Source organism: Melopsittacus undulatus, chromosome 3, assembly GCF_012275295.1.
Source record: "Melopsittacus undulatus isolate bMelUnd1 chromosome 3, bMelUnd1.mat.Z, whole genome shotgun sequence".
Classification (NCBI taxonomy): domain Eukaryota; kingdom Metazoa; phylum Chordata; class Aves; order Psittaciformes; family Psittaculidae; genus Melopsittacus; species Melopsittacus undulatus.
In genome coordinates this window covers 35,546,090-35,573,604 of record NC_047529.1, presented here as the reverse complement: position 1 = coordinate 35,573,604, position 27,515 = coordinate 35,546,090, and the positions used below count along the sequence as shown (strand labels likewise).

The window sequence follows — 27,515 nt, the reverse complement described above, 5'->3', positions numbered from 1 at the left end:
TTCCATCCCAACACTCCCAGTCAGTTGCCAGCACCTATAATAAATGCTCAGAGCAGTGTAGAGATATTTCAGCCAGTCCAGCCAATGAGCTGGCTTCATTTGGAGCTTGGCTCAGATGCCTCTATACAAACACCTGTAGTATGGGGAGCAAACAAGAAGAGTTAGAAATGTGTGTATGTCTCAAAAGGAGCGTGACCAGCAGGTCGAAGGAGGTGATCCTACCCCTCTGCTCTGCTCTCGTTAGACCTCACCCAGAGTATTGCATGCAGTTCTGGTGTCCTCAACATGAAAAGGACATGGAACTGCTGGAACAAGTCCAGAGGAGGGCCACGAGTATGATCAGGGGACTGGAGCACCTCCCCTGTGAAAACAGGCTGAGAAAGTTGGGGCTGTTCATCCTGGAGAAGAGAAGGCTGTGTGGAGACCTCATAGCAGACTTCCAGTATCTGAAGGGGGCTTATAAGGATGCTGGGGAGGGATTCTTCATTAGGGACTGTAGTGACAGGGCAAGGGGCAATGGGTTAAAACTTAAACATGGGAGGTTTAGACTGGATACAAGGAGGAAATTCTTTACTGTGAGGGTTGTGAGGCACTGGAATGGGTTGCCCAGGGAGGTTGTGAATGCTCCATCCCTGGCAGTGTTCAAGGCCAGGTTGGACAAAGTCTTGGGTGACATGGTTTAGTGTGAGGTGTCCCTGCCTATAGCAGGGGGGTTGGGACTAAATGGTCTTAAGGTCCTTTCCAACTCTAACAGTTCTACTTTTATAAGTTTCTAAAAGACAATTTCTGTATACAGGAATATTTGGAAAATAATTATTTCACTTCGTTTGATGATCAGAGAGAATATTTTGTCTAGTTTGGGACCTGGTGTAAAAAACGTAGGAGGTTGTTAACATGTAAATCATGACATATATGGAGTTATTGAAAAGTCTATACCTGTTTAGTCTAGAAAAGGGATGTCTTGGCAGGCAGGAGGGGAAGTTATGGTAACAGTCTCATGTGCCTAGTAACTGTAAATTGCAGCTAGTCTTGCAGTTCAGTTTAGAACTCTGTTAAAATTCCTGTTCTGCCTCTCAGCAATGAGGGCAAAGGTGACATGCTAGCTCTCCCATAAGTCACTAGCAAATAAAATATGCACTGCAGTGCTCACTGGAACTTAATTGTTATGGTCTGTCACTTGGAAATACCCTCCAGGTATTTACTTGAGAAAGACTTTTTTCTTTTTTAATTTTATCTGAATGAAAAAAGCTTTGCACAACCTCCCTCTTCCCTTTCATCATCTGCTCCCCCCACTTCACTCTTTCCCTTCTCTCTTCCCATTTTCAAGCACCTTTGCTTCCCCACATTCTTTATGACGTTATTAATGAGTTTCTCTAACACAGATTTTTAAAATCTTTTGACTGTATCACAGTTTTCTGTGATATGACACTATTTTATTTTAGTGTCATTATTCTGCTAGCAATCAATATAAATGTATTCACACACCAATTCAAATGTAGTACACCCTTAAGAGCTTCTGGAAAAACACTGACACCACATGTGTAAGCAGGCTTTAGCTCTTTAGGCCTCATTTAGCCTTGTAAATTACAACAACTCATTTCTGGCCACTGATCTATATCTGATTCAGTAAGTTAGAAAATCTCTAGTATTGGTTTAAATCTTGTAATCATTCATACAGTTTAAGAACAATCCCTTGTACTATTTTGGCCAATACCAACTACCATCTTCTCATACAGTACCTGAACATTGTTCTATGAACATCTTCAGCCAGAGACTGTTCTCAAAACAAATAGTCTTATTTAAAGTGAGAAAGATTTTATCTGTATTAATGTTATCTGTGTCATATTTTGAAGCTGATGCCAAAGAATGGGCCCTCTCGTAATTTAATTGTGTGGCCTGTGGTTCTAATTCTTGGAACTGCATTATGTTAAGCGTTCACCTAGTCTATTAGACAACAACAAAAAAAGTTAAAACAAAGATAATTCACTCTTTTCTCCTTTAGAATAAGTCCACCTACGTGATCAGCTTTATTAGGCAATATGCTACCCTTACTGTCCAAAAAATTGTTTTTATCATCTGCCTTATTGATGTTCTGGATAATTCTATACTGATGGCAAAGAATAGCACTCTGGCTTCCAGCTGAAACATTGGCATTGTTCAAAGCATTTTTGAGATTTATTGAATGACACAGCAACTGCTCCATAGCTAGCATGAATGGGTAACATAGTGGTTATGGCACACAGACGTGGTTTGCTTTCTGGTTTTCTTCCCTGTTTTCTTTATCCATTTTGTGCAATGAGCATTCTGTAGACAAGCTCTTAGCAATTTTACCCTAACATTCCCCTTTTCTAATGATCTCAATTATTTGATATGTCACAGAAAAAGTAGATATATGAAATATATATAAGTATGTGGTATGAGTATGTAGTATATAAAACTGTATAGCTGTTGTATGCTTCATGCATTACAGAAACAGACTAATTTCCTTTTTACAGATGTAATGGGACCTAATGATTAAATCACTTTCTAAAAAAGTTTATTATTCTGTTTGCAAAATATGTATTTTAATAATCAATGAAGCATCTAATATAGCTAACAACAACAACAGGTTGATAAATACTTGATGAAATGCCAATATTGACAGAGCAAAGTTTTTAAATATGACTGTCCAGATTTTTCAATTACTCAGAGATGTACCAAGTCTTCTGGGTTTATGTTTGTTATTTACTTTGGATTGTGTGTTATGTTCCTTGGAAGAGAGAACAATTAAATTGTAGGATAGAATTATCTGCTTATCTAATTCTCATTGCTACATGGAGTGAAGTGGAGGGAACATATTTTGAGGGAGCTACTGAGCATGCTTTACTTGAGAAATACTGCATTATGCAAGGTGGGAAAGAAAAGGCATGGTTTTCACACAGACTTTCATTTTACATATACTGAGCCAATTGTTATGAATAGTATTAAATCAATTCTTTCCAAATATGGGCCTAAAATTTATCACTGTGGTGCCAGAATTTCTCATATGTGGATTAATAATTTTTTTTTTTTGTAGCCAGGGCTCTCAGTACTGCCCATTATTAAGCTTGTCTTATGTTATCTCCTATTATGAAAAAAACCACAAATCTTTGTCCTAAGCAAAGATTTTTCTTTTTAGCTACGTTTATGATTGCTAAAACTTACAGACTCAGTATATTCCCCTGGGAATAAAGCTCTGTTGCCTGAGCTGACTTTTTAATTTACAGGGCACCACTATTTCACTCAGTAACTTTGAAGCTGATAGGATTGCTACAGTTTTTAGTTTTCTTGCAAAAATCAAAGCCAGTGTAGTTGGTGTAATGTAATGTTATCCTTTCAAAAAGAAACTGATGAAATTACCTGTTTGAAGTGACTCAGAATCCCAAAGCAGTTGGTGTGTTGAGGCAGGGGTAAAAGGGTACCCTAAGAGGAAGGAATTTTAAGGGTGCTGCTGTGGACCTCCATCTATTCTAACATACCTCAAAACATGAGGTGTAGTTTGTCTGCAATAAATTAATGTATATCAAAGTTAAAATTTTGTACACAATTAGTATTTATTAAGGGCACATACACAGTAAATATTACAGGCTTAAAAGGGTTCTTTGAGTCTATATTAAACTGTTTAAGTCAGGTGAAGGGAATGTAAAAATACACTGTGTCAGCGAACATGGTACATTTACATTAAGAGCATGCAGTCAAGGCCAAGAGAAGCTTATTCATCAAGAATTTAGGTATGTCAGGGAAACCTCATGAAAACTAGATCATAAGCTTTCAAATCTGAATCCTAACTGAGATGTAAGAATAGCTGGAGGGTACAGTGAATATTTCTCTGTGCAAGCAAGTGTCATTATTTATGGTATTTTTGTTCATAGTCCTGCTTCCAGCCCTCATATCTATAATTCTAAACCCATTACTCTGTGCCCTGATATTTTTTTTTTATCTTAGTTTTTAACTTCGCCTACTTTATTTCTATGGACTGACCACAATCCCCCATCCCCTATTCCTGACACACAGCTCAGGGAGGGTTGGGGAGGTAGTAGAGTTGTGAATGGAGGGAAGAAGTTGAGCCTGGAAAGAGGAGGATTGTGGTGGGTTGACCTTGGCTGGATACTAGGTGCCTACCAAAGCTGTTCTATCACTCCTTCTCCTCAGCAGGACAGGGGAGAGAATATGTAACAGAAGACTTGTGGGTCAAGATAAGGACAGGGGCAGTTCACTCACCAGTTACCATCATAGGCAAAACAGACTTGACTCATGAAAATTTATTTAATTTATTGCCAAATAAAATCAGAGTAGGGTAATCAGAAAATAAAGCCAAATGTTAAAATGCCTTCCCTCCACATCTCCCTTCTTCTTGGGCTCAATTTCTCTCACAGTTTTTCCTACCTCCTCCCCCCAAGAGAAGCAGGAGGACAGGAATAGGGGTTGTGGTCAGTTCATCAGACACTGTCTCTGCTGCTTCTTCGTTCTAAGGGTGAGGACTCCTCACACTCTTCCCCTGCTCCAGCATGGGGTTACTCCCATGGCAGACAGTCCTCCACAAACTTCTCCAGTGTGAATCCTTCCCACAAGCTGCAGTTCTTCACAAACAGACTCAGGCTGGAGCAGACTGCTTCAGTATGGGTTCCCTGCGGGGTCACAAATCCTTTTATGCATAAGATAAAAGAAATTCCTTCCATCCCAATAGAGTCTTTGTTTCCCTTGTGTGTATCTATTATAGCTCATTATATGATTAAATTTCACAAATGTTTGCTATCACTATAAGCATGATGGATAATGCTGTGTTAACGAGCCTCCATTTGATAATTTTGAGGGTGTATAGCTTGTTCAGTGTATAGCTTCAGGTTTATTGAGCAAACACTATTCAATCTCTGCTATAAGACATAATTAAGAAAGACTCCAGTCACTTAAGAGTTACACATTGCATAAGCTATGCTCATTGTCTATTTTTTATATATATGATGGTATACTAGCAAGTCCTTTCTGAGTTCATCAGCTGCAGTTTTTCAACACTGCTTTTTGCTAAATCAGGTAATCATTACTGTGACAGAAGAAGGTTGAACTGTCCCACAGAATCAGAAATTGAATAGATGAAATAATCAAATAAGTTTATATAATAGCAAAATTTGTATTCATACTTTGGACCTTAATATCTTCCTGTAGTTTCAGATGTCCAGTGCTTTTGTTGGCTTTTTTTTCATTGCTTGATAAATTATACTTTAAAGCTCCAATCTTTTCCTGTTCTTCATTTGTGCTTCCCTATTCTATGAGATTGAAAATGGAAAAACTATGCTCCAACAACAGCTAGAGAAAATATCTTACAAGAGCTCTCAAGCAGTGCCAACGGATATCTTTTGGCGACTCTTTCTTCCTTCTGTCTTAGTTTGCTGCCTTTGATGTTTAATTATTATTATTTTATTTATTTAAAAAGGGGAAATAAATTACATCTATGTTTCAGGTGTTACTCTGGAATCAGATTCCTGCCTTGATCCAGGGATTCCTGTGAATGGTCATCGCCATGGTAACAACTTTAACATCCGCTCCACAGTAACTTTTAGCTGTGATCCAGGATATACACTCAGTGATGATGAACCACTCATATGTGAAAGAAACCATCAATGGAATCATGCATTACCCAGCTGTGATGGTAAGTATCAAGTTTTTCAGATGGCATCTTTAAAGTCCAAGGAAAATAATCTCCTATTTTTGAGAAGTAATTAAGCTTATCATTACTACTACCTCCCTTAATTACACCAAGATCCATACTTAAAAAAAAAATATTTTGCTATTAATAAAAGCCATACTTTACATCTCTGTATCAACTTTGAGTCAAGTGATATTTGCAGGTGTATATTCACCAACAGAAAAATCAAAATTCTCAGAGGGTGCCACTATTCAAGTGTAAATGAAAATGGTGCCATACAAGCAACATTTTTGAAGCAAAGCCAATTAACTTTTATTTTAAACTTGGAACAAAGAATACCAAAATGATTACTCAAAATTTAGGATACTCAATACTAAATCAGATCATCATCAGCCTAATAATTTTCTTGACATATTTTTGCTTTGAAATTTTTATTAATTCATTAATTGTTTTGGGAGATATGCAATATGAAACTGTCTAGAACTTTCATGAAACACTACAGCCTTCTGGCCCCATACACAAAACCTATGAACTACCAAAATATTGTTACATAGTTAAAAGCTCTTAATCACTGCAAAGCAAACTAATCTACCATTCAAACTCACTGACCTTGTAAGCACTACAACTTGTTCCTCTTCTGCAAGGACAGAAGCAAACAACTGTTTTCAACTGCATTTTGTGATCAGGTTTTAGACTGTACCTTGGCACAGTTGATGAGCTTTGGAGTGGAAGCAATCTTCCTATAAGCTGTGATTTTAAAATTAGCAAAGCATTTTTAGTATTCTTCCATTGGTTTTATGGGTTCCTTTTGTTTGTTTGCTTTGCTACAGGGTGTTAAGAACACTGTTGTAGGAATCTTAACTTTGATTAGTGTCCTGTACACTTTCAATTTACTTTTTACTAAAATTTGTGAATATATTTTTTTGAGTTAAATCACTAATATTCAACTATTTTGTATGTATATGAGTATTAAAATATGGGAATATCTAGTTATTTTTCCTCATTGAAAGAGAGTCCTTATTCCCCAGGCCTATCACCCACTTTCAGCATGTGTGTAATAGAAAATTTAAAGCTTTTTTTTTTTTCTTTCTCGTTTTTCTTTTTTTTTTTACTCTACTTTTCTAGGGTAGGGCCTCCAGGCAAGCAACATACAAGGATTACACTCAGTTTCTGCTTTTTTCCTCACATATTCAAGTGCATTGAATTTAGTAGTCTAAAAAGACAAATTATACCTCCTTTTCTTTTAGGTAATCATTATGTTAGTGTATTTGCCTTTTGACACTCAAGCCGTTGTGACCCAAATTTTTTTAATACGACAGATTTAACTGAGCATTTTGAAGTCACCAAAATTGCAACTTCAGAAATTATATCAGCGGAATAAATCCTAAAGGGAAAAGCTTGTTGCTTTGTTTCATGCCAACAAAGAACTGAGTAGAGAGGCACAATAGCTAAAGTTCTAAATAATATGTCGTTCTCAGAATATTATAATGTCAAGGTGAAAATAGTTTTTAAAAGGGTGAGCTAAATAAAACAAGATCAATTGAATATTTTAAATTTTAAACTTAAAACTATGTAAATTATTTGTAAATATTTAATATCTGCTTTAAGAAATGTTGCATAGTCAAACATTTTTCTCCCTTCTGTAATCTTTACAGAAGAAGAGGGATTTTGAATGAATGTATACTACTATTCATTTATGGCATTATAAAACAGATATCTGTAATTATGTTACTTATTATTAAGTAATGTTATCAACCGTGTACTTACTATGGATTTACCCATGCATATTGTCATTCATGCTTATGTGCTGAAATATGTATCCGTAAGGAAAGCCAGAGTAGAAACATTTACTTTACTTCTACTTATTTTCAAATATGTGTAATACATAAGCAAAAAAAAATTAAAAACTTTAAAAAACAACTTAGTCTAATAAGGTTTGGTTTTTAAAAAAAAATGTTTGTATGTATATATGTATTTATTAAATATACTTATATATACATTTACTTGCAAATGCCTCATGTTTATTGAACATTTTTATCATGCATATTTGCCATCTAGTTTATGGCAAAGTATATCACCCTGCATGAAAACAACTAAACCTATCTTAAAACTTTGTTAAATATTTAGCTTATTAAAATGAAAAAGAAGAATTAAAAAGCTGAACAGGAGCCGATGAGTAAAAAAGCACAGCCATGTTGTATTTATAAGATTAGTGAGCAATTCAGTATGAAAATCTTAAACTTTAATTAATTTGTCATGCACATTTAAGCAGCCTAGTTTAGCAAATGCTAGTATGCATAAAATGTTTCCTAGTGTAGTTCATGTGTCTTTCAAAATATTCAGTTCCAAATAAATTACTTATGATTGGACAATCTGAATCTTTAAAAGACAGAAAAATGTGCTTTCTTTTTTACTACTTTTTTTTTTCCCCTGACTATTGCAGGAGAATTAAAATAGGGACAAACTCTTCTGTTATTTAAAAAAAAAAAATTGGTTTTGAAATAATATTTTTTCCTATAATTGAAGTAATATATACTTTTCTAAATACATAGTGCAAGAAAATTAGTTTCAAGATATTTGATTTTTTTAATTTAGTTTACATAAAATCCCCAAATCTTATTTTTTAAGTACTACAATACTTGCAGTATTCCAGAACAAGGTTTTCTTTCATTTTGTATTCTGGTAACCAGAGAGACTGTAGATGAAAAATAAACGCACTTTTAAGGGCTAATTTATGAACAAACAAATTGCTGTCAAATGTGAGTGTCATGGCTTTGGATGAATTAACTTCTTTTCATACTCGACCCTACCTTCTAGTTTTAAGGGTAGTTCAAAAAGTGAACTAGATTTTTTAATTGTTATATTTTATTATTCTTTTTTATAAAATCCAGGACTTCAGTATGACTTCTTTTGGTTTTTCTTCTCAACTTTTTTTTTTTTCTCTTATTAAGCTTTATGTGGTGGATACATTCATGGGAGGAGTGGAACTGTTCTTTCGCCAGGTTTTCCTGATTTTTATCCAAACTCTTTAAACTGTACTTGGACTATTGAAGTGTCACATGGCAAGGGTAAGAATGTGATATGAATTACATATGCATATGTAATATCTGTGTTTAAATAAATCAAACACATATATGCCATAGAATGCCTTTTATGAACTGAGTTAAATTAGTGCTTTCTGACACTCCTGAGGAAAAAGTTTAATTTTCCACAAAAAATAGGTTAAAGTGTGGTATTTCTGGTTTGTGTTTATTTTGCAAAAGAAACATACTTTTGACAGTTACCAGAAGAAATGTGGTTTAGTCTTAGAAAAATGGGCAGAAAATAGGCAGAAGACGTAAAATATATGAAAATAATAGTTACTTGTTAAATAGCACTAAATTTTTCAGTGAAAGCTGTTGGGACCTTGTTGATAGCTCTTTTTCATTACTGAGCATGAATAAGCAGATTTGATTTGTGTATTAGTAACCTTAGATTCTAGACTTCAATTTTTAAGATAAAAAATGATGTATCTTTCTGTTACATATGCAGCTGATTAACATTTGTGTGCACAGTTAAGCTTGCTAACTTGATTGATCAGGCAGTGTGTAAAAGAACTAAGGAAAAAATCTAGGAAGTACTTATGATGTGTTTCATATCACTGAATCTAAAAATACTTAAAATATTCCTCAATCTCCTCTCTTTTCATAGAAAGTCTTTGTGATAGTTTTCATGAGTAATAGTCCAAGAACTGCATTGGAAGTTTCTACTATTTAAAAATTTTCTTGCAAATTGGATTTCGTTTTAAATTTTGGTGGAATTTTAAGTGTAAAATATAAGAGAAGACTTTCTAAGAGTGTTGCTCCACAGAGTAAATAATTGTATTTGAAAACATAACTGTTGTTCAGAATTTCATTCATCAGTACACTGGAAATTGGCAACTAAAAAACCTGTCCTTTTCATGACTGATCCCAGAAAATATGAATCTCTGCATATGGTAGACTGTACAGAAAAGTTGTCCATGCTTTGTCCTTGTATTATTTTACTTTTAGAGTAAAAACCAGAATTGTTTTGGAGGAAATGGAAAAATAAAGCATGAATGCAAAATTTTAGTCACTTATTAAAATATGCCTCCTGGTTGAATAGTGATATCATGACAGAGATTATAAATTACAGACGCATACAGGAACTTGAATAAAAATCTATACAATACAAATTCAGATTTTTAGAGTGCTGTATGTACAAATAACACCGAATCCTAACAGTTCTCATATGGGAGCTATTGATTTACAATGAGCTAAACAAACATCCACACTGCACATACTGTCTGAGCCCAAGTGCTTTATGCAAGGTTGGCTTTTTTTTCCTGAGTTATAGGGTTTCATTCCGTATGTGATTTTTTCTAAAAACCATTCCATATAATGTAAGATTCACTTTCTGTGACATTATGTATGAAGCAAAAACTTCCTAATAAATGCTTTCCTTTTCCCCCTTTTTAATGTTAAAGGTGTACAGCTGGTTTTTCATACCTTTCACCTTGAGAGCTCGCATGACTATTTGCTTATCACTGAAGATGGCAGCTTCACAGAACCAGTAGCCAGGTTAACTGGCTCAGTTTTACCCCCTACAATTAAAGCTGGCCTGTTTGGAAATTTTACTGCACAGCTTCGATTTATATCTGATTTTTCAATTTCTTATGAAGGCTTCAATATTACATTTTCAGGTAAGAAATTCCATTCTGCTGAACAGAATGTTAGAAATTCTTAAACTCTTAAACAGTTTCCAGATAATATTTTTACTTGTATAGAGCAGAAACATTATGAAGTACTAGTAAAAAGTTGGTAGAAATTGTATAGTTTCTATCATAGAATAGTAGCTAAGGTTTATACATGGCTAAATGATTGAAAAGGATGTTGGGGATGTGACTGTTTTAAGGAGTTTTCCCTGTTCTCAGAGAACCATCAATAGTTCTTGGAAGAAAATTAAGGGTGAAAAAAGCACTTTGGACTAACTAAACCAGAATTCAGCAGTTTTGCAAGTTAGGGATGTAAGTGTGAATATTTAAAATCCCTGATAGCGTGTAAGTAACTCAAGATGGTAGAGGGCTAGGTAAATTGTACAAAAATAGACAAAATATTATGAATGGAAGGGGAAAAATTGTAGACCTTGAATTTTTTTGAACACAAGCAAAGTTTTATGCCCTACCTATGGCTGACATACACACATAGATAGCCATCATGTGCCACCATTTATAGTAACTAATTATTTTCAGAAACACTACCAGGTACCTTAAGCTTATGACACAAATGAGTGAGTGTGTTACCTTGTTTTCATACAATCAGAATGTGTAGTTCAGACATTTTCTAGGTTTGATCTAATCCCTCTGTATGTAATAGCCCCAATTTTGTCCCATTAATTTGTTCTGTCTCTACCTAAATCATTCCTGATGCATGGTTATAAAAAAGACTAAAAAAAAAAAATAGGCACTTGAGACATACATATATATATATATATATTTTCAGTTGAGTGACACCTGTAAGATTTCTAAAAGGTGACAAATGGGAATTGGCTTACTGAAAGTGTAGGTTTATTTAGGAAGCTGTGGTGCATTTTCTGAAAATGTGGGCATTGTCTTTTCATTCACATGACCCTTTGTTTGATTTCTTTAGTTAGATTTTCTTCATTACATATTTTTTTTTTTTTAACTGTAAGTCTCTCTTCTAAAACTGGGAGTTCAGATGAGCCAAGAATTATATACAAAGGATGTAATTAAAATTATAATAAACCACTTGCAGTATAAGCTGATTACAGCCCTTGAAATTAAAAAGACAAAAATGTTGTGTGGGTGGGATGTGATAGATACATTATTACAGTGTATTTAGCCATAGTAGACATACAGAAACAGTACCGTTTTTTAATAGAGAACACAGCTCAGAAATATGTGTTTTCCCGGTGTTCCATACTGGCACAAGGCAGTAAGTTAGTAAGCTTTTTAAAATTTATTTTATTTTTTTGTCCCATTTTTTTAGATATGATGTTTTATTGTTTTCAGAATATGATCTGGAGCCATGTGATGATCCTGGTGTTCCAGCCTTCAGTAGGCGAATTGGTTTTCATTTTGGTGTGGGTGATTCCTTGATCTTTTCTTGTTTCCCTGGATATCGCCTGGAAGGTGCTAACAAACTTACCTGCCTGGGAGGTGGTCGGCGTGTATGGAGTGCACCTCTGCCAAGGTGTGTGGGTAGGTGGTCACATGCTTTCATTTCATTCATCAAATCGTTAATAGCACATGGCATGTGTCAGAATACTGGGCAGAGAACAAAGTGCTTGGGTTGAAAGGACTGATCCCCAAGCTGTATGAACTCAGTCAGTGCAAGATAAAAGTAATGCATGTCTCTCTTACTTGGAGAACAAAAATAAGAAAGAGGAATTGTTAGAATTGTGATAGAAAATAGTATCAAAATGTCTTGTGAGATAAAATTTAAATCTAATTATTGAAATATATGTTCACTGTAATTAAGATATAAATTTCATACTTTGTCTTTCAGGGTAAAGAAACACTGTTTAGAGATTTTAGGTGAAAAGTGCCTATTTTAGAGTCCTTTGGCTTGGCTCTAAGGTGTCTTTTATTTTGTTTTCATATTGTGTTCTTATTCTTATATCTTTAAACCGGTGGCTGTGTTTTGGTTGAGTGGGAGGGGTTTGGGTGTTATTTTTTTTCAGTTTATAATATAAACTTCATTCCAGAATTGTAAACTAATTTTAAAACTTGCTGTTAAAATCAGGATCTGTATGCTCAGAGTGAAGAGTTCTTTTCTGGGAAAAGCTCTGGGACTAGATTTTGCAGAATTTGTACAGTTCCTGTGTTTGATTTGTGAGATGGTGTTATCACCAACATGTCAAGTGAATCTGATCAGCTACTATTGACATAATGCTTCTGAAATGTCAAATAGTTCCATGCACTTCTAAATGCATTTCCTTAAGAGGGCTCTTGTTTTAAATAAGATCTTATTTCATGAAGGGAGAAACTCAGCTTCAGCTTTTTTCTTGTGTTTCTTTTAAAGGGATAAATCTCTATATCTGAAAGTCGTATCACCTGCATTGTATATGCACATAAGATGCATATAGTGTATAATTTTGATGGAAAAAAGTAAACGATTACTAATTTTGTTTTATAAACCTGGGGTTATTTAACCCATGATGATTATTTTAACTCATGATAGCTATTTAACTCATGATGAAAGAAATTACAGATGAGAAAGAAACTGAAGTCATAATTAGCAGAGCCTGCTGCTATAGGATGAGGGGTACTGGGTTTAAGACTAAAAGAAGGGAGATTCAGGCTGGATGGGAAGAAGAATTTTTTTACAATGAGGGTGGAAAAGTATTGGAACCTGATTCTATGATTCTATGACTCTATGATATGGAGTTTGCCAGTAATTTAGAAATTCTAGGTTTAAGTCTTAGGCTTTTCAGCTTGATTTGTCTTAGAAATACCACTGCCTTCTTAACACTGTTGGTCTATGAATGTTGGCTAACCAAGTATGCACCATCCTATATCACAGAATCACAGAGCAGCCCAGGTTTAAGTGACCTCAAAAGGTCACTTTTGTGGGATGGGGAATCTAGATTAGATTATCTAGCATCCTGTGCAATTGCATCTTAAAAACTACTGTGATGTAGTGATTCTTACACGTCTCTGGGGAGGTTGTTCTAGTGACTGACTGTTCTCATTGCAAAAACTATGTTTTCTATATTGAGATTAATCCTCTCTTGGTGCAATTTGTACATGTTGCCCCTTGTCTTCTCCTTGTGGTTCCTTGTGAAGACAGAGCCTCTGTTCTCTTTTTAGTCACCCTTTCATTACTGCAACCTTATAAGGATCCCAAGCCTTCTCCAGGGAGAAGAGACCTAATTCCTTCAGTCCATATTGATTTAAAGTGCGAATTTCACTAGAATAATATTCACATACTCACTTTGAACCTAGTATTTTATTTTTCCCTCAGTTTTAGGAGCATTCAGCTATTCGGTAGCTGTCTATAAGTATGAATGGAAAATTCACTCCTTATGAGCTTCTGTTGTTGAAGAAAACTTTTAATTGTGCAGTATTCTTAGTACCAAGAATGTTTACACGGGTCCCATTTCTTGTTGCAATGTCATCTGAGACATTAGGGATGAAGATACCATCTTACTTTGAACAGGAGTTCACACAAAGATTACTTCTTCCTCAAAAGAGTGAAAAGAAGCTACTTGTCCTGAAATCAGCTGACTTTAGAGTGTATATTCAGAAGTTAAAGCTAGTCCCAACTCAGTGGCACAAATTCATAAGTACATTACTAGGTTCAGTAGCCTCTTGATTATTTCTTCCTTATTATCATTTCTACACATCAAACTCGTCTACATGATTTATGCACATGATTTATACACATTAACCTTTATATATTAACAAAGGTTTCTTTGGCCCTTCTAGGACACATGATAATATATACTTTCATGATTCTTTTCATCAGACTCAGGATGAAAGCCTTTCAAATTTAATTGCATTTGATTTCTAAACTGAACACGCACACAAGCACACACTGATTTGTACAATAGAGTTAGTACTCAGTTTCATCTGCTGGTAATAAAAAAAACAAACCAACCAACAGGATTTCTGAAGGTATTGCCATTTACCCTTCTCCATCCAATTAAATAATTTTAAGTCCTTCCTTCAGGGTTCATCTCCAACATATTCTGAAATCTTCCTCATCAGAGAACTACTTGGGCCTTTTCACCATTGCTTCTCCTTTCAAAAGTTATTTTCCAAGTGTGGCAGAATCAGAGCTTCGGATATTTGTTTATCCTAACATCATGACCCTGACATTTTTAGTTCAATACTTTGAGTCCCATGAGGACTGCACTGTCACTATTTTCACTGGCCTGTCCATGCTGTGAAGGTAGATGGTCTTCCCCTGAACTTCAAAGATCTCTATTTGAGTATCTGGAGGATGGCTGATGCTCAGAATAAGACAGCATCCCTTCTTCTTCAGTAAGTACTCTGCTTTTCACAGCAAAAAGACACCGCCAAGTCTATCTGCAAAATCAGGTAGACATTCATAAACAGGTGTCCTTGAGAATCTTTTTTTCCCTGTGTCAACTCTTCACTCTTTTGTCTTTTTAATTAAAATTATTTTAATTCTTATCTCAGCCCTATACCTAAAGTGGTTATGCAGTATTATTCCAGACCATCACAGATTTGAAGACTCTACCTAGAGCTTCCCTTTGGGTCATCACTCCTTTTCTAAATGTGTGCTCCAGTAGGATCTTTCCCTCCTGTCAAGAAAGCCATTTGTACCTACAGCTGTCTACTTGCTAGTATTTAATGAGAAGAGTTTTACTGTTAACAGTTAAAAAGTGTAGAGAAGGTCCATGCCCCTTGGCTTGACTCCCCTTGCGCTGGTTAAGAACAGAAATGATCATTACACAAGGTGATGTCAAATTCCCCCCATCTTGGAAGATTAATATTTTTCTTTTTTTTTTTTTTTTAGTCTTAAAGCTGTGCTGCTCCTATGGAAGGAGGTATTGTGTGGCAAACACTGTTTACATTGACATCATGTGGCTTTTCTGGAAGATCCGTTCCCTCCACCTTTTTATACTTACTATAGAAATTCCAGGATTGCCAGTCTCCTCACAGAGAATTTAGCGTTCCTGAATTGTTTAAAAGAAAGGTAGTGGAGTCATTCATACAGAAACCTCATTTACTGTAAAAGCTTCCCCAAAAGCACTTAAATACCAGTGATGACTTCCCTGTCAAATGTGCTAGTAGCTGGTATCTGCAGATAAGGCAGTGCAGTCTCACACAAGCACACTGTTTCCTACTTTTCTGGACACAGTGATTGCATTTGGAAGAGCTGTCCTGCAGTCTTTACTTAAGTGATGACACTCCAGCATGTATCCTACAGTAAGGCTTTTCTGCAGTTACAGTATAAAGGACATAGTCTTCTGAAGGAAAAAAAAAATCCTAGCTGGATACCTTTATGTAACTGTTCTTTAAGAAATGTTGTCTAAATGTACATTCACAGCAACCTCGTTTACTCCTCAAAATTTGTTGTAACTGAAAGGAATACAAGGTTAAGGGGAACTGAGAGAGTAAATACTCTGCTATTTAGCTGATTTGTGTGATGCAAAAAATTAATGGAGATAGGAGCACATTTGCATAGATAATGTCAATGTAAAAATACCCTCCTAGCAATCGTGGCACAAGGCTACTTCAAAAATAAAAATGCACATTTCTTGAAGAAGAAATGTCACAAAAACAACCAATATCTTGAGGTTTGAGAGTACTAATATAGCCATCCTTTGTTTTTTTGCTGTTCTGAAACAGCTTGCCGCCTATAAGGTTGTTAACATTATCATCTGGCACATTACTGTAATTGGCACATTTGTCTATGTGTTGTAGGTTCAATTTCCCAAATTTACTTCTGAATAATTTAATTATAATTTAAAATTACTGGTTTTCTGTTTGTTGCTATGCTTGTGTGGGGGAAAAACCAAGCTACTGATGTATAGACAAGCTTCTCATGATTATCCTTTGTCTAGTTGAGTTTTGAAAACAGAAAATAATTTCTTTCCCCTTCATTCATTGACATCTCATCCTATATTATTATTCATTGTTTTGTTAATTATCACTTCAATTACTGTTCCTTTTTCCCCAGAAAAAAAAACCAAAACTTTTCTTTTTCTAAAAACATGCATTTGATTACTAATTGTGGTTATGATGGGTTACTGTCACTACTTCCACATGTATAATTTATTCCCATTTTATCATAGAATCATAGAATGGTTAGGGTTGGAAAGGACCTTAAGATCATTTTGTTCCACCTCCCATGCCATTGGCAGAGATACCTCACCCTACACCATGTTTTCCAAGGCACTGTCCAACCTGGCCTTGAACACTGCCAGGGATGGAGCTTTTACTTGCCTTTACAAAGTTGGAAATGCATATATATATCTATACTTATTTCATGGCTCTGTGAACAGAATTTCCTGAGTGTATATACATACTCTTCCCAGTTTTCCTTCCAGCAATAGCTCTTTTTCCTCTACCTATAATTACATAATTCTGTTTAGAGTTTCATTTGTATTTCAGAGTTGGCTACTTTTTCCTGACAACAAAGTCTAGTTTTTAGTGGGTTGGTTCCCCCAGGATTAGAGAACCAAGAGTAAAGCTCATAGGTAGTCATGGAGTTCGGTACATCCCCAAAACTGTGTGGATCTCAGACACTAAATGAATACTGGAGTCCAGAAATGAGGTGAAACAAGACCATAGTCTGTTGAAGTCCCTCATTCTGAGACTAATGGCTGCCTAAAAAGGAAGCAGTCACATTCCTGTTTCTGCTGCTATCTTGTCACTAGCCTTTTAAACAGGAATCACACCATTTGTCTGGGAAATCTATTTGTAAGACAGATTTCCTAGGTCTCACCTAGCAAACCAAGACTATGCTTTTAATCATACTTTTCTTACCTTGCAGTTTGCTTAAATTCCAGCTAGTCAGGAACTTACTGTCACTATGTGGGGTTGTGTTAATGTTCAAAAAGGAATTGGAAGACTCATAGGTTAAGAGAAGAAGCATTCCTATAAGTGATTTCTTTTTTTTAAATTGAATGTAACAATTCAGTGAACAAACACAATAAACACTAGAAATAGATGAGTCCAGAAGATGCTCCCTCTCAGTGCCTTACTCCAGAGGTTTCACTGTCACAGTGCAGAATGCCTGGCCTTATGAATTTTATTTTACCATCTGCATACTGGCATAGCTTTCTCATAGAATCATGGAATCATTTAGGTTGGAAAAGACCTTTAAGAAGACCTTTAAGAACACGGAGTCCAACCACAGCTGCCAACTCCAACACTGACCCATGTCCCTAAGTGCCACATCTACATATCCTTTATATACTTCCAGGGATGCTGACTCAACTACTTCCCTGGGCAGCAGGTTTCAAAGGCAGTTGTCAGTACTGAGAGAAGTTAAATACTGCTCTGCTTAATTTTCTTTTTTTTTTTATACCAGTGGAAAGTATCTTCTCAGGCTTGGCAGGTAGTAGGTTGTTTGCAAAAAAGAGAAATGTGATATGAAACAAGATACATGTTTCCAGAGGTGCGTGGCTAAGTAGGGGCTGAAAGAGAGGAGAGAGTTTAGATTGCAGGGTTGAACACACATCTGATGTACACTTAAATCATCTGCATAGTTTTTGATAGGTGACTTTATCACTTGCAGTGATCCTCCAACAGGTGAGGATTGAGCCTGCCAGTTTTGACATTCCTTTATAGTGGATTATGATATGCTGATGAAATTCTGAAAGAAGGACGACATTTCATTCTTTCCTTTGTACTTGGCAAAAATGTGCTGTTGACTGATTATTGAAAGCAGTGGGTAGAAACCTGAGCATACATGCCTTTTGAGTTGCAAGCTACAGTGCCCAAGTGTAGGTACCTTCTCTTTTCAAAAAGCATTCCAGAAATTGCTAGTTCACCCCTTTGGATTTGTTAATCTGAGAGGGGTACAGTGAAGGTTCTGATAGGTAAGGCTATGCTATAAGAAAAGTTTAGGTACCAAAAAAATATATATTTCATCATATTCTGACTGTAAAATTAATTGCAAAATAGGAGTATTAAGATTATAAAACAAAATGAAAGTGAATATTTGGTCATGTTTACTAATAATTTTAACTCCTTATCATGTTGTCTAATGGAAATGGCCTTTACCTAGTCTGTCTACTCAGCATTATGGCTGAAAAGCTACTCATTATTAGAGACAGTTATTATCCCCTATTCACAAGGACATGTAACTGAACACTTTGACTATCTCTTCCAAGTTTTAGGAATTCAGACATCACATGATACTTGTAAGGAAAGTTTGAACTAGTTCTTCATCTCTCCTTTCTGAGATTGTCTTAACTTAGATTTTCGTTCAGTTACTTGATTTGCACACTGCTACTGTCTACTTCTCTGGCCTTTCCCTGCTTCCTCTCTCCTTAAGAAACTGATAAATTTTACCTAGGATTTATCATGAAAATACTAATTTTACACTATGAAGTGTATACTGTATTCATTTCAAGCTAGCCTCTCATGATAAGCATTGCATAGAGTCCAAGCATTAATGCAGTAAACTGGGGTTTGAGTGTCTTCTTTTTTTTTAATTTGGTTTGGGTTTTAACCTGCATTATGTTCCTGTCCTCCATTAGTCATTTCAACTGTATGGAGTGTTCCTAAAGCAAGCTGGGAAAAACTTGAAGGGTAAAGCTGAGAAGAAACAGCCACATACTGTTTTCATTTCATATTTAACTGGTGTTGCTGCTTTATTAGATTTTACATGGCACTTGATTTTTAATGATGCATTAATACAATATTTGAGTAAAATCTTCACTGAGGCATTTTTTTACTGGTATTCACATTACTATCACATTAATTTATCATATTCATTTGTTATAAGAAATACTACATGAATAATTAATGATAGGGTGCTACAATAAATTGCTGACACTCTTTAATAAGCTGTTACTTTTAAGTAGTTTAGTTAGTATTCATTGCAGAATCATCAATTATAATTAATATACTTTGTCATGTTATAGTATTGAGTTAATTTCCATCGAGATTGAAACATAAGTGGGAACCTTGTTAGCCTGAGTAGTACTGGAGATTTCTATGTGACCCTTGAGATCTGACATTCATTGTTTTCTTTCAATTCTCTGTAGCATAAAATTTGAATTTGAGTCCACCTTTGAGAAGTCAAACTAAGTCTGAAAATTGCTATTCATTTTTAGCTAGTGTTTAGGCAGAGAGAGTTCTCACGTAAGAGCTGCTCATCAGCAAGAAATCTTATATAATATCAGTGACTGAATCTCTAAATCTTCAGACAGTTGTAAGGATGTGCATGTATCCAGATTCCACTGTATTTCAGAACTCTAAATGCTGTCACATTTAACTTGTTAGATATTTAGGTTGTTTTCTATTTCATACAATGTATTTAGTAATGCTATTTAAAAGATTTTAAACAATTTTTATTTCTTTAAAATATAACATTGCTTTTTTATATATACAACAGTGAAGGTTTGGTTCCTCCCCCCCCTTCCCCCTCCCCCCATTTTTGTTTCAATGTTGGCATTCTGGAAAATTTGAGTTAGTGTTTGAGCCTTACTGTATATGATTCCTCAAAATATGATGCAGTATAGTAATTACAGGTTTGAGCTGCCTCTATTTCAAATTTGAAACTTTAATATTCACAAATCACTAAAGCAAATTTCAGCTGATGAATAGTGAGCACTCTGCCGATTTTGAAAATCGAGTGATTTATATGAAACCTTATCTACCTCATTGTGCAACCTGGCATGAAATTTCAATTGCTTATAGTCAGAAAGAATGATTGTCTCTGGTCACCCTTTTCATAGAATCATAGAATAGTTAGGGTTGGAAAGGACCTTAAGATCATCAAGTTCCAATGACCCTGCCATGGTCAGGAACACCTCACACTAAACCATGTCACCCAAGGCTCTGTCCAGCCTAGCCTTGAACACTGCCGGGGATGGAGCATTCACAACTTCCTTGGGCAACCCATTCCAGTGCCTCACCACCCTCACAGTAAAGAACTTCTTCCTTATATCTAACCTGAACTTCCCCTGTTTAAGTTTGAACCCACTAGCCCCTGTCCTATCACTACAGTCCCTACCTATCACTACAGTCCCTAATGAAGAGTCCCTCCTCAGCATTCTTGTAGTCCGCCTTCAGATACTGGAAGGCTGCTATGAGGTCTCCGCGCAGCCTTCTTTTCTCCAGGATGAACAGCTTCATACAGGAGGTACTCCAGCCCCTGATCATCCTCGTGGCCCTCCTCTGGACATGTTCCAACAGTTCCATGTCCTTTTTATGTTGAGGACACCAGAACTGTTCACAATACTCCAGGTTAGGTCTCACAAGAGCAGAGTAGAGGGGCAGGATCACCTCTTCGCCCTGCTGGTCACGCTCCTTTTCGGTGCAGCCCAGGATATGGTTGGCTTTCTGGGCTGTGAGCACACACTGCTGGCTCATATTAGGTTTCTCATTGACCAACACCCCCAAGTCTTGTTCCGCAAGGCTGCTCTGAATCTCTTTCTGCCCAGCCTGTAGCTGCGCCTGGGATTGCTTTGTCCCAGGTATAGGACCTTGCACTGGGTTTGGTTGAACTGTGCACTGGCCCACTGGACACGCATGTTGAGGTCACTCTGGATGGCATATATTTACAGGATGTGAATGCTAAATATTTTTTCTTCATTAGATAAATAACGTAGGGATGTTATTGTCATGGCTTCTTGTTAGGTGATACTAAGAAAAATACACAAAAATCTCCATTAAGAAAAAAAAAGGACAAAACATGCCCTCACCTTGGATTCTGCTGTTAATCCCCTTGGGGCTAATTAAAATCATAGGATTTGTTTTGAGAACCTGAGTAGTGTATTATGTCAGTGGCATATGGATCGAAAACTAATTAAGTAAACCTTGTGAAAGGCTTTACCTGCTGTTTAGTCCTTCCTTTCCTACTCCTTTATTCTTTGCAGTGCAATGATACAGAAAAATATGTAATAAAAGGATTGTTTTCAGCAAAGCATTTCAGTAAGGTTCATAGTGAGATATACTAACCTCACCATCATCATACAGGGGATGCTTAAAGAATGTTGAGGGAAGCTTACATACACATCCTTTAGTAGTGAAGTCCATATCTGATGACTTACTTGAAATCTATTTTAGAGAAGTAAACAAAGAGTGGAAAAAAGAGAAGGAGAAAGAGAAAAAAGCAAAAGCCACTCTTCAGGCACCAGCTGGAAGGAGGAAGGAGAGTCTCTAGGAAAATATCTCTCCAATAAAGGTAGTGGAAACGATGATGACAGTAATGACAAGAAAGCAAAAATATTCCTGCTTTCTCTGTAGAACAGATGTATTTTTCATTCAGACCTTCTCAAGCTCCTCTTATATAGCTTATGATAATATCAGCACTGAATGGAGCATGTGTGGGTGCTGCAGACCATGTAATAGTTAAGGTTTGTGGATATATTTTTTTGTGTAACATTTCTTGTGTATTAGCATTATTATCTGCTCATTATCTACTAGGCTCTATTTTAGTATTAATTTACAGGCTAAAAGCCATCAGATTTGGAGTGATGTTGATCTCAGTGTAGTGTTAACAGGCTAAATGCTACAAGGCAAGAATGAGAAATGCGGTGAGAAAAGTATGATTTAAAAAACAATGGCAGTCACTTTTTAGGAGAAACACATCGTTAACAGTGGCTCTGAATTCAGCAGTGCCAGGTGAGAACAAGAGCACTTGTACCAAAGTCAAGACAGTCTGGTAGTGTGTAGGTGAAAGCTTACGGGCTCAGAAGTGAAGGGCTGCAGACTTGGAGGTGAAGGACTAGCATTATGAAGATTAAGGCACTGTGTCACAGAGGTGCCATGGAAACACTGTGTGCACCTCTGCTTGATACAGAATTCCCATTAAAAAGAAGCTTTATCTCCTTACACTGCATTTGACACTGTACATGAAGCTGTACTTGAGTCCAGCCATGTATTGTGTTTGCCCTGCAGAAGTCAGATGCTCAGCTTTTAGGGACCCCTCAGTCAGTGACTGTGGAGAAACTTTTTTGTGTGAAGACAGAGCATAGGATGCTTGGTTTGGCTTTATACATGATCCCCTTTACTCTTGTTTTAACAGTGCATGACCATCTCACGGATGGCAATATTGTTCAACAGAAACATAAAGAATTATTGTCTTTCTGACACAATTTTTTAAATGCAAAAGTTGCTCTGCGCTCAGTGCAGTGCTTGTGCCAGAGAAGCCTTTAAACTGACAATTGTACTACTTTTATTTGATCTCTGCATTGGAGATCTGCTTAGAATCCTGTCAAACCTTTTAGCAAGATGTATGGAAGAAAAATAATAAAGCAGACTTTTCCATTAAACAGAGCTATCGTTACATTCTACATGAACTGTATTTCAAAGCATTTCAAGAATCCTTGGGTTTTGTTTGTTTTATAGTGTGTGTTCAGATTCAGAAAGTGTTTGATGATCCACCCTCTGTAGTTTCCTTTTATCCAATTTCAAGTGAGACAATAAAAGAAGAAGAAAAAAGTTACTTATGTAAATAGAATTTAAGTGATTTTATTAAGCAGAAGAGCAAAGAAATGGGGTCAAGTAGCTGTTCCAGACAGATTGCTCTTATTGCAAGGGCATAAGAGAACAGTTTGATAAGGTAACTTTTTCCAGTCTGCATCTGCAGCAAGGTTATAACAGACACTCAGAAATTGTAGTGGAAATCAAGCATATAGTTCCTCCTCTAAAACCTTTTACATGTGGACAGAGGTGACATACACACAGTAAGAGTACACCTTTTGAATTCTAAGTTAGATACCTTTAATTTAAGAATAAATAAATAAAACGTAAAAGCACACAAGATTCAAAAGTTGTAATAGAGAATTTGATTAATCTGCTTTTGTGTGCTTTTTACCTTTTGAAACATAGAGCCAGTACCGTATAGATTTTTTTCTTTTAGAAGAAGATGAGTTTAAGGGACTGTGTCTTTTGGATGCAGGAGTTTAGCAGACTTCCATAGCTTGGCAGATTTGAGAAATTAAAAATTTGAATTGGAACCATATAAGCAGCTGACATTTCAAGAAGGAAATTTGTTCAGTATGTGCTAGTTTAAGCTATTTAATAAGCCGTTTAGATGTGATAATAGTAACTTTTCTAAGCCCTAACAGCCAAACTGTAGGGTTTGAGAGCTTAGATTTTAGAGACTTTATTCTTTGTTTAGAAACAAAAGCACAAGCATCTATAGTACTATGAGAACATCTTTATTTAAATTAGCTACATTAAATTAGTATACATTACAATTCAGTTACAGTACAGTTTTGCTGCATACAAAAGGGTATATTTTTAATTAAGTAATTAAGGTCATTATCCCTTGCTCTTCATTCTTACCTAAGGATGCACAGCTATCTATTGAGGGCAGCACAGTTATCCCCTGTTTTTAAAATACAGATGCTTAAAATCTAATATTTTATAATGGAAATAAAAATGCATACCTGGGTTTCTTTTCATGTTTGAATGATTGTTTTGTAATTCTTCAAATTAGGGAATTAGATTAGCCAGGATGTTTATGACGTGTTTAGTGCTATTGCATTGTTTAGAATCTAATTCTTTTACAGTCTTAATAAACTTTCATATTTAAATTACCCTCACTTTTTATTTATAGTCCAATTTCAATCAAATCCTTTTGATATGAAAATATCCTCTTAATTTTATGCATCTTTTCAGATCACAGTAGGTACTATTTCATGTTGTTTCAGCAACTATTCATGTAGTTTCTTCCTCCCTAAGACTCAAAATGATTGCATACAAGTTGCATTAATACCCCTATGCCCTTCCTAGAAGAAAGAGAAGTCTCTCTTATCCTTGAGAACAGAAGCTTTTTTGACATTTCTCATGACATCTTATGAATTATCAGATTTTTGTTTTCATAAAATAGAATTTGCTCTTAGTTTTCTTTATTTACTTGTCTATTTTCACTCAAGCCAGACTTTTGTATATATTTTCTGTTGAAATATTGCTTGGATTATCTGTATTTTGTGTTCTTGCACACACAAAAAGTATCTAAAATGCTTTATGATAAAATGGCAACTGTATCTTTTATATTTAATTTAAAAAATGGATTTAGGTGCCAGTGACCATATTGATAATAAAAAAACTGGTAACTGAATTAATTTCTTTTGTATCTTGAAAAATCAGATTGCTACAGAAAAAAAGGAAACATAGGAAAGCAGAATGAAGAAGGGCTGTATATTACATCATAATACAAATTTTGGTGCTACATCTTTTTATAGCCATTTTTAGGTATTATATCATAAGCAGATTTTAAGTTCTTAAATTGTACCTACATTAATACTATAGTTTAAGCACATGACATAATCTGACAAAGAACATTATGAAATATATCCCTTTTCTTTAAAGTCTATATCTGGAGGAGATAGTCCTGAAAATACTGTTAACATGGAACATGTTCAGTGGTTATTTTATAGTATGCTTGTTCATTTAAATTCACACTGATTTTTCCAAGGCAAGGTTGTGGATCAAAGTATGGAAACAGAATATCAACTGTGATTACTTTAAGATCAGTAAAGGTTATTTTGCATGGCAAATTCTGTAGCTGTCAATGTTTGCACAATTTGAAGACTTATTAGTAGTGATACAGTTTATTTTTATCAGAGGAAGGGTGCATGTGAATTATATTTAATAAATGAGAATACAAGCATATAAGATTTTTTTTTTTTCTGATGTAGGGGGCATGTGATATGTTTTATCTTTCATCTCTCTGGGCTGGGGAGGCAGATCATTCTCCCAAGATGAGGGCAGGTCTCTTGAACTCAGAAGGAATCTGGAAAGCTTTGAAGTACAGCAGTGTCATGAAAGAGTAAATGAAAGTCCACTGTAGCCAAGAAGTAAAGACATTTTTCACTATCATATGATATCTGTATGCTTAACCTAAGGTACTAAAATGAGTAGTTACTCATAGAGCACATGTACTAGAAGAGGAATGTTGCATGACCTTTCCAAGAGTGATTGGCAGGTATTTATTTTGCAGTTACCATAGGCAGTTAAGCCATGTAACTTCTTTACACAAAACTTGATCAGTCAAAACTTTAATCAAAATTTAAGATATTGACTCATTTCCTTTGTTTCTGCAAAATAATTTTAAATTATATCTGATGCAGATATAATCTTGCAGAATGATCTTGCCAATGTGGCTAACAGCTGTTGTTTCATTTTACATGAAGAATTAAAGATTAACTGGAGGCAATAAAAGTGGAAGCAAACATGAATATATTTTTCCAGTGTAGTACTTGGTAACAGTAATTCACATGATAACAATGAATGATGATTTGGGGGTTATTTCAGAATTTTATTTCCCAACAGTTTAATTTACGAACTTCCTTGAGGAAATATTCCTTGTTTAATGCCCAACCCATTATGCTGAAGAGGTTAGCCAACATTTGCTCACCAGTGACTAACTGGTTTTCTAATCCCTTTATGTGCAGCAGAAGCCACAGGAGATTCATGTTGAAATCCCCAGAGGCAAGGTGAATTGATTTTAAGTGTTACACATTCTGGCTGCATATGTTAATTACTGCACAAGAAAGCAGTAGCTGTATCAGCTACTGTAGATATTTTTTTTAAAAGAAAACAACATGACATTTCCTATATTGCTGAGTAAAAGTTTAGGTCCTTGAAGGGGAGAGATGTCTTTGCTTAAGCTTTTCCTGCTGGTGAGACCAGACTCCGTATTGCTGTTCATGACTGCTCTTTTGAGTTTCTAGTTCCTCACTGTGTGTAGGGAGCTTGTGCAGTAATGGTTAGAAAAAAACCCCAAGTTGAAGTCCTTAGGGCAAAGTTCCTTTGTCTATCTGGACACTGATCACAAATTAAAGATTTCAGGTGCTAGGACACCAGATCTCCAAGGAGAGATCTACAAGAAAACCTTAACCTGAACTGTGACATATTTTGTATAATTGTCCTGTTGAGGGAGGGAAGTTGACAAAGAAGGGCTTGCTCTCCTTTGGAAACCTCTTTTTGGGGGCTCTCAGTGATTTACTGACTGACATGAGATGAGCTAAGAATCTTGACTGATCAGAGGACTTGAGCAACCCTTTGTCCTGGTAACAAAGGGAATGACAAGGCCTGATGAAACTGCATAGCTGTCAGGTATTTGAGAGGAGGTAGTATGCACTGGTAACAGAATGTGGTTGTGTAGCACGGGTTGGGGGTATATGAGTGCCAACTTGAGGTCAAAGAATTTTTTGAAAATTAAATTTTAGTGAATAGCTAATTGTTTATAGTAGAGAACATATCTGCTTCTTGGAGAATGTGCTAAAATTTACAAGAGGAGTAATACTGTAGTCAAATTGACATGGTTTTAAACTTTGGAATATAGACTTACCAGAGCAGGAAATTTGGCCAGGTCTACATTGGCAAAAGATCATTGTACACTTCTTTTATTACTGCATGTGTCTTAATGGTTTATAATCAGTCACTGAAACAAAATGTAGAATTGATCCATAATATTTCCTTACTTTCTTCTCCAGCATTTTGCTTCTGTATTTTCTAGTTCTTTAAATGAGGTAGCTAGTAAGATACCAATGCAGCCAAAGGGAACATACATATTTTTGCGTGGATTTTTACCTGAGCAAATGCTTGCAGAATGCTTGTGTAGAGTTCTGGTGTCATAAAGACAAGAAGATATATGTATGTGTCTAAACATGTCTGGCATTAATATTGGCATTGCTTTGAATTATATTATATAAATTTAATTATTTCCACCTTCTTCCTAAAAGTCAAAGTAAAAAATAGCTGAACATGAGCAATCCTTTACCAAAGAAGTATCAAACTAAAAATGTAGTTCATTTGTCTGCTACTGTTCATTGAAACATATGGAAAATTTAAAGTGACTTTAAATGTGTTAGAAATAACTGTTATATTCCATACTCCCCCACAAAGAAAGAGTTCAGCTATCTGAAATTTGGTGGCAGGGTTGTTATTTCCCAGCGCTCTTCTGCCTGTTAAACACAATGCGGCTCAGGGCCTAAGTAAGCTAAGGAAGGGGAGAACGTAAAGTTTTAGAACAGCAAATGAGTTCCAACTTATGTGCTGAATCAAAGATTCTGAGCTAGTTTATTGGTGATTTCCTTCTTCACTTGGACTAAGGAGATCTGCAGTGTAGTTATAAATAAGGCCCTGAGTAAGACTGTGACTATCTTATCCCCCTGCCCCTGTCTTCCCCCTTTCATCTTTCCCTCTCTCCTTTCCCCTTTCCCA

The 27,515-nt window shown here is 35.7% G+C and overlaps 1 protein-coding gene across 1 annotated transcript in view; it reads left to right on the top strand.

Moving 5' to 3' along the window:
- CSMD1 (CUB and Sushi multiple domains 1) overlaps positions 1-27,515 on the top strand; it is a 1,105,213-nt gene that overhangs the window by 854,069 nt on the left and 223,629 nt on the right. Inside the window, exons 18-21 of the mRNA XM_013130058.2 lie at positions 5,477-5,665; positions 8,614-8,730; positions 10,149-10,364; positions 11,694-11,882. Coding sequence (XP_012985512.2) covers positions 5,477-5,665; positions 8,614-8,730; positions 10,149-10,364; positions 11,694-11,882 — 711 coding nt within the window. The remainder of the gene's footprint in view (positions 1-5,476; positions 5,666-8,613; positions 8,731-10,148; positions 10,365-11,693; positions 11,883-27,515) is intronic.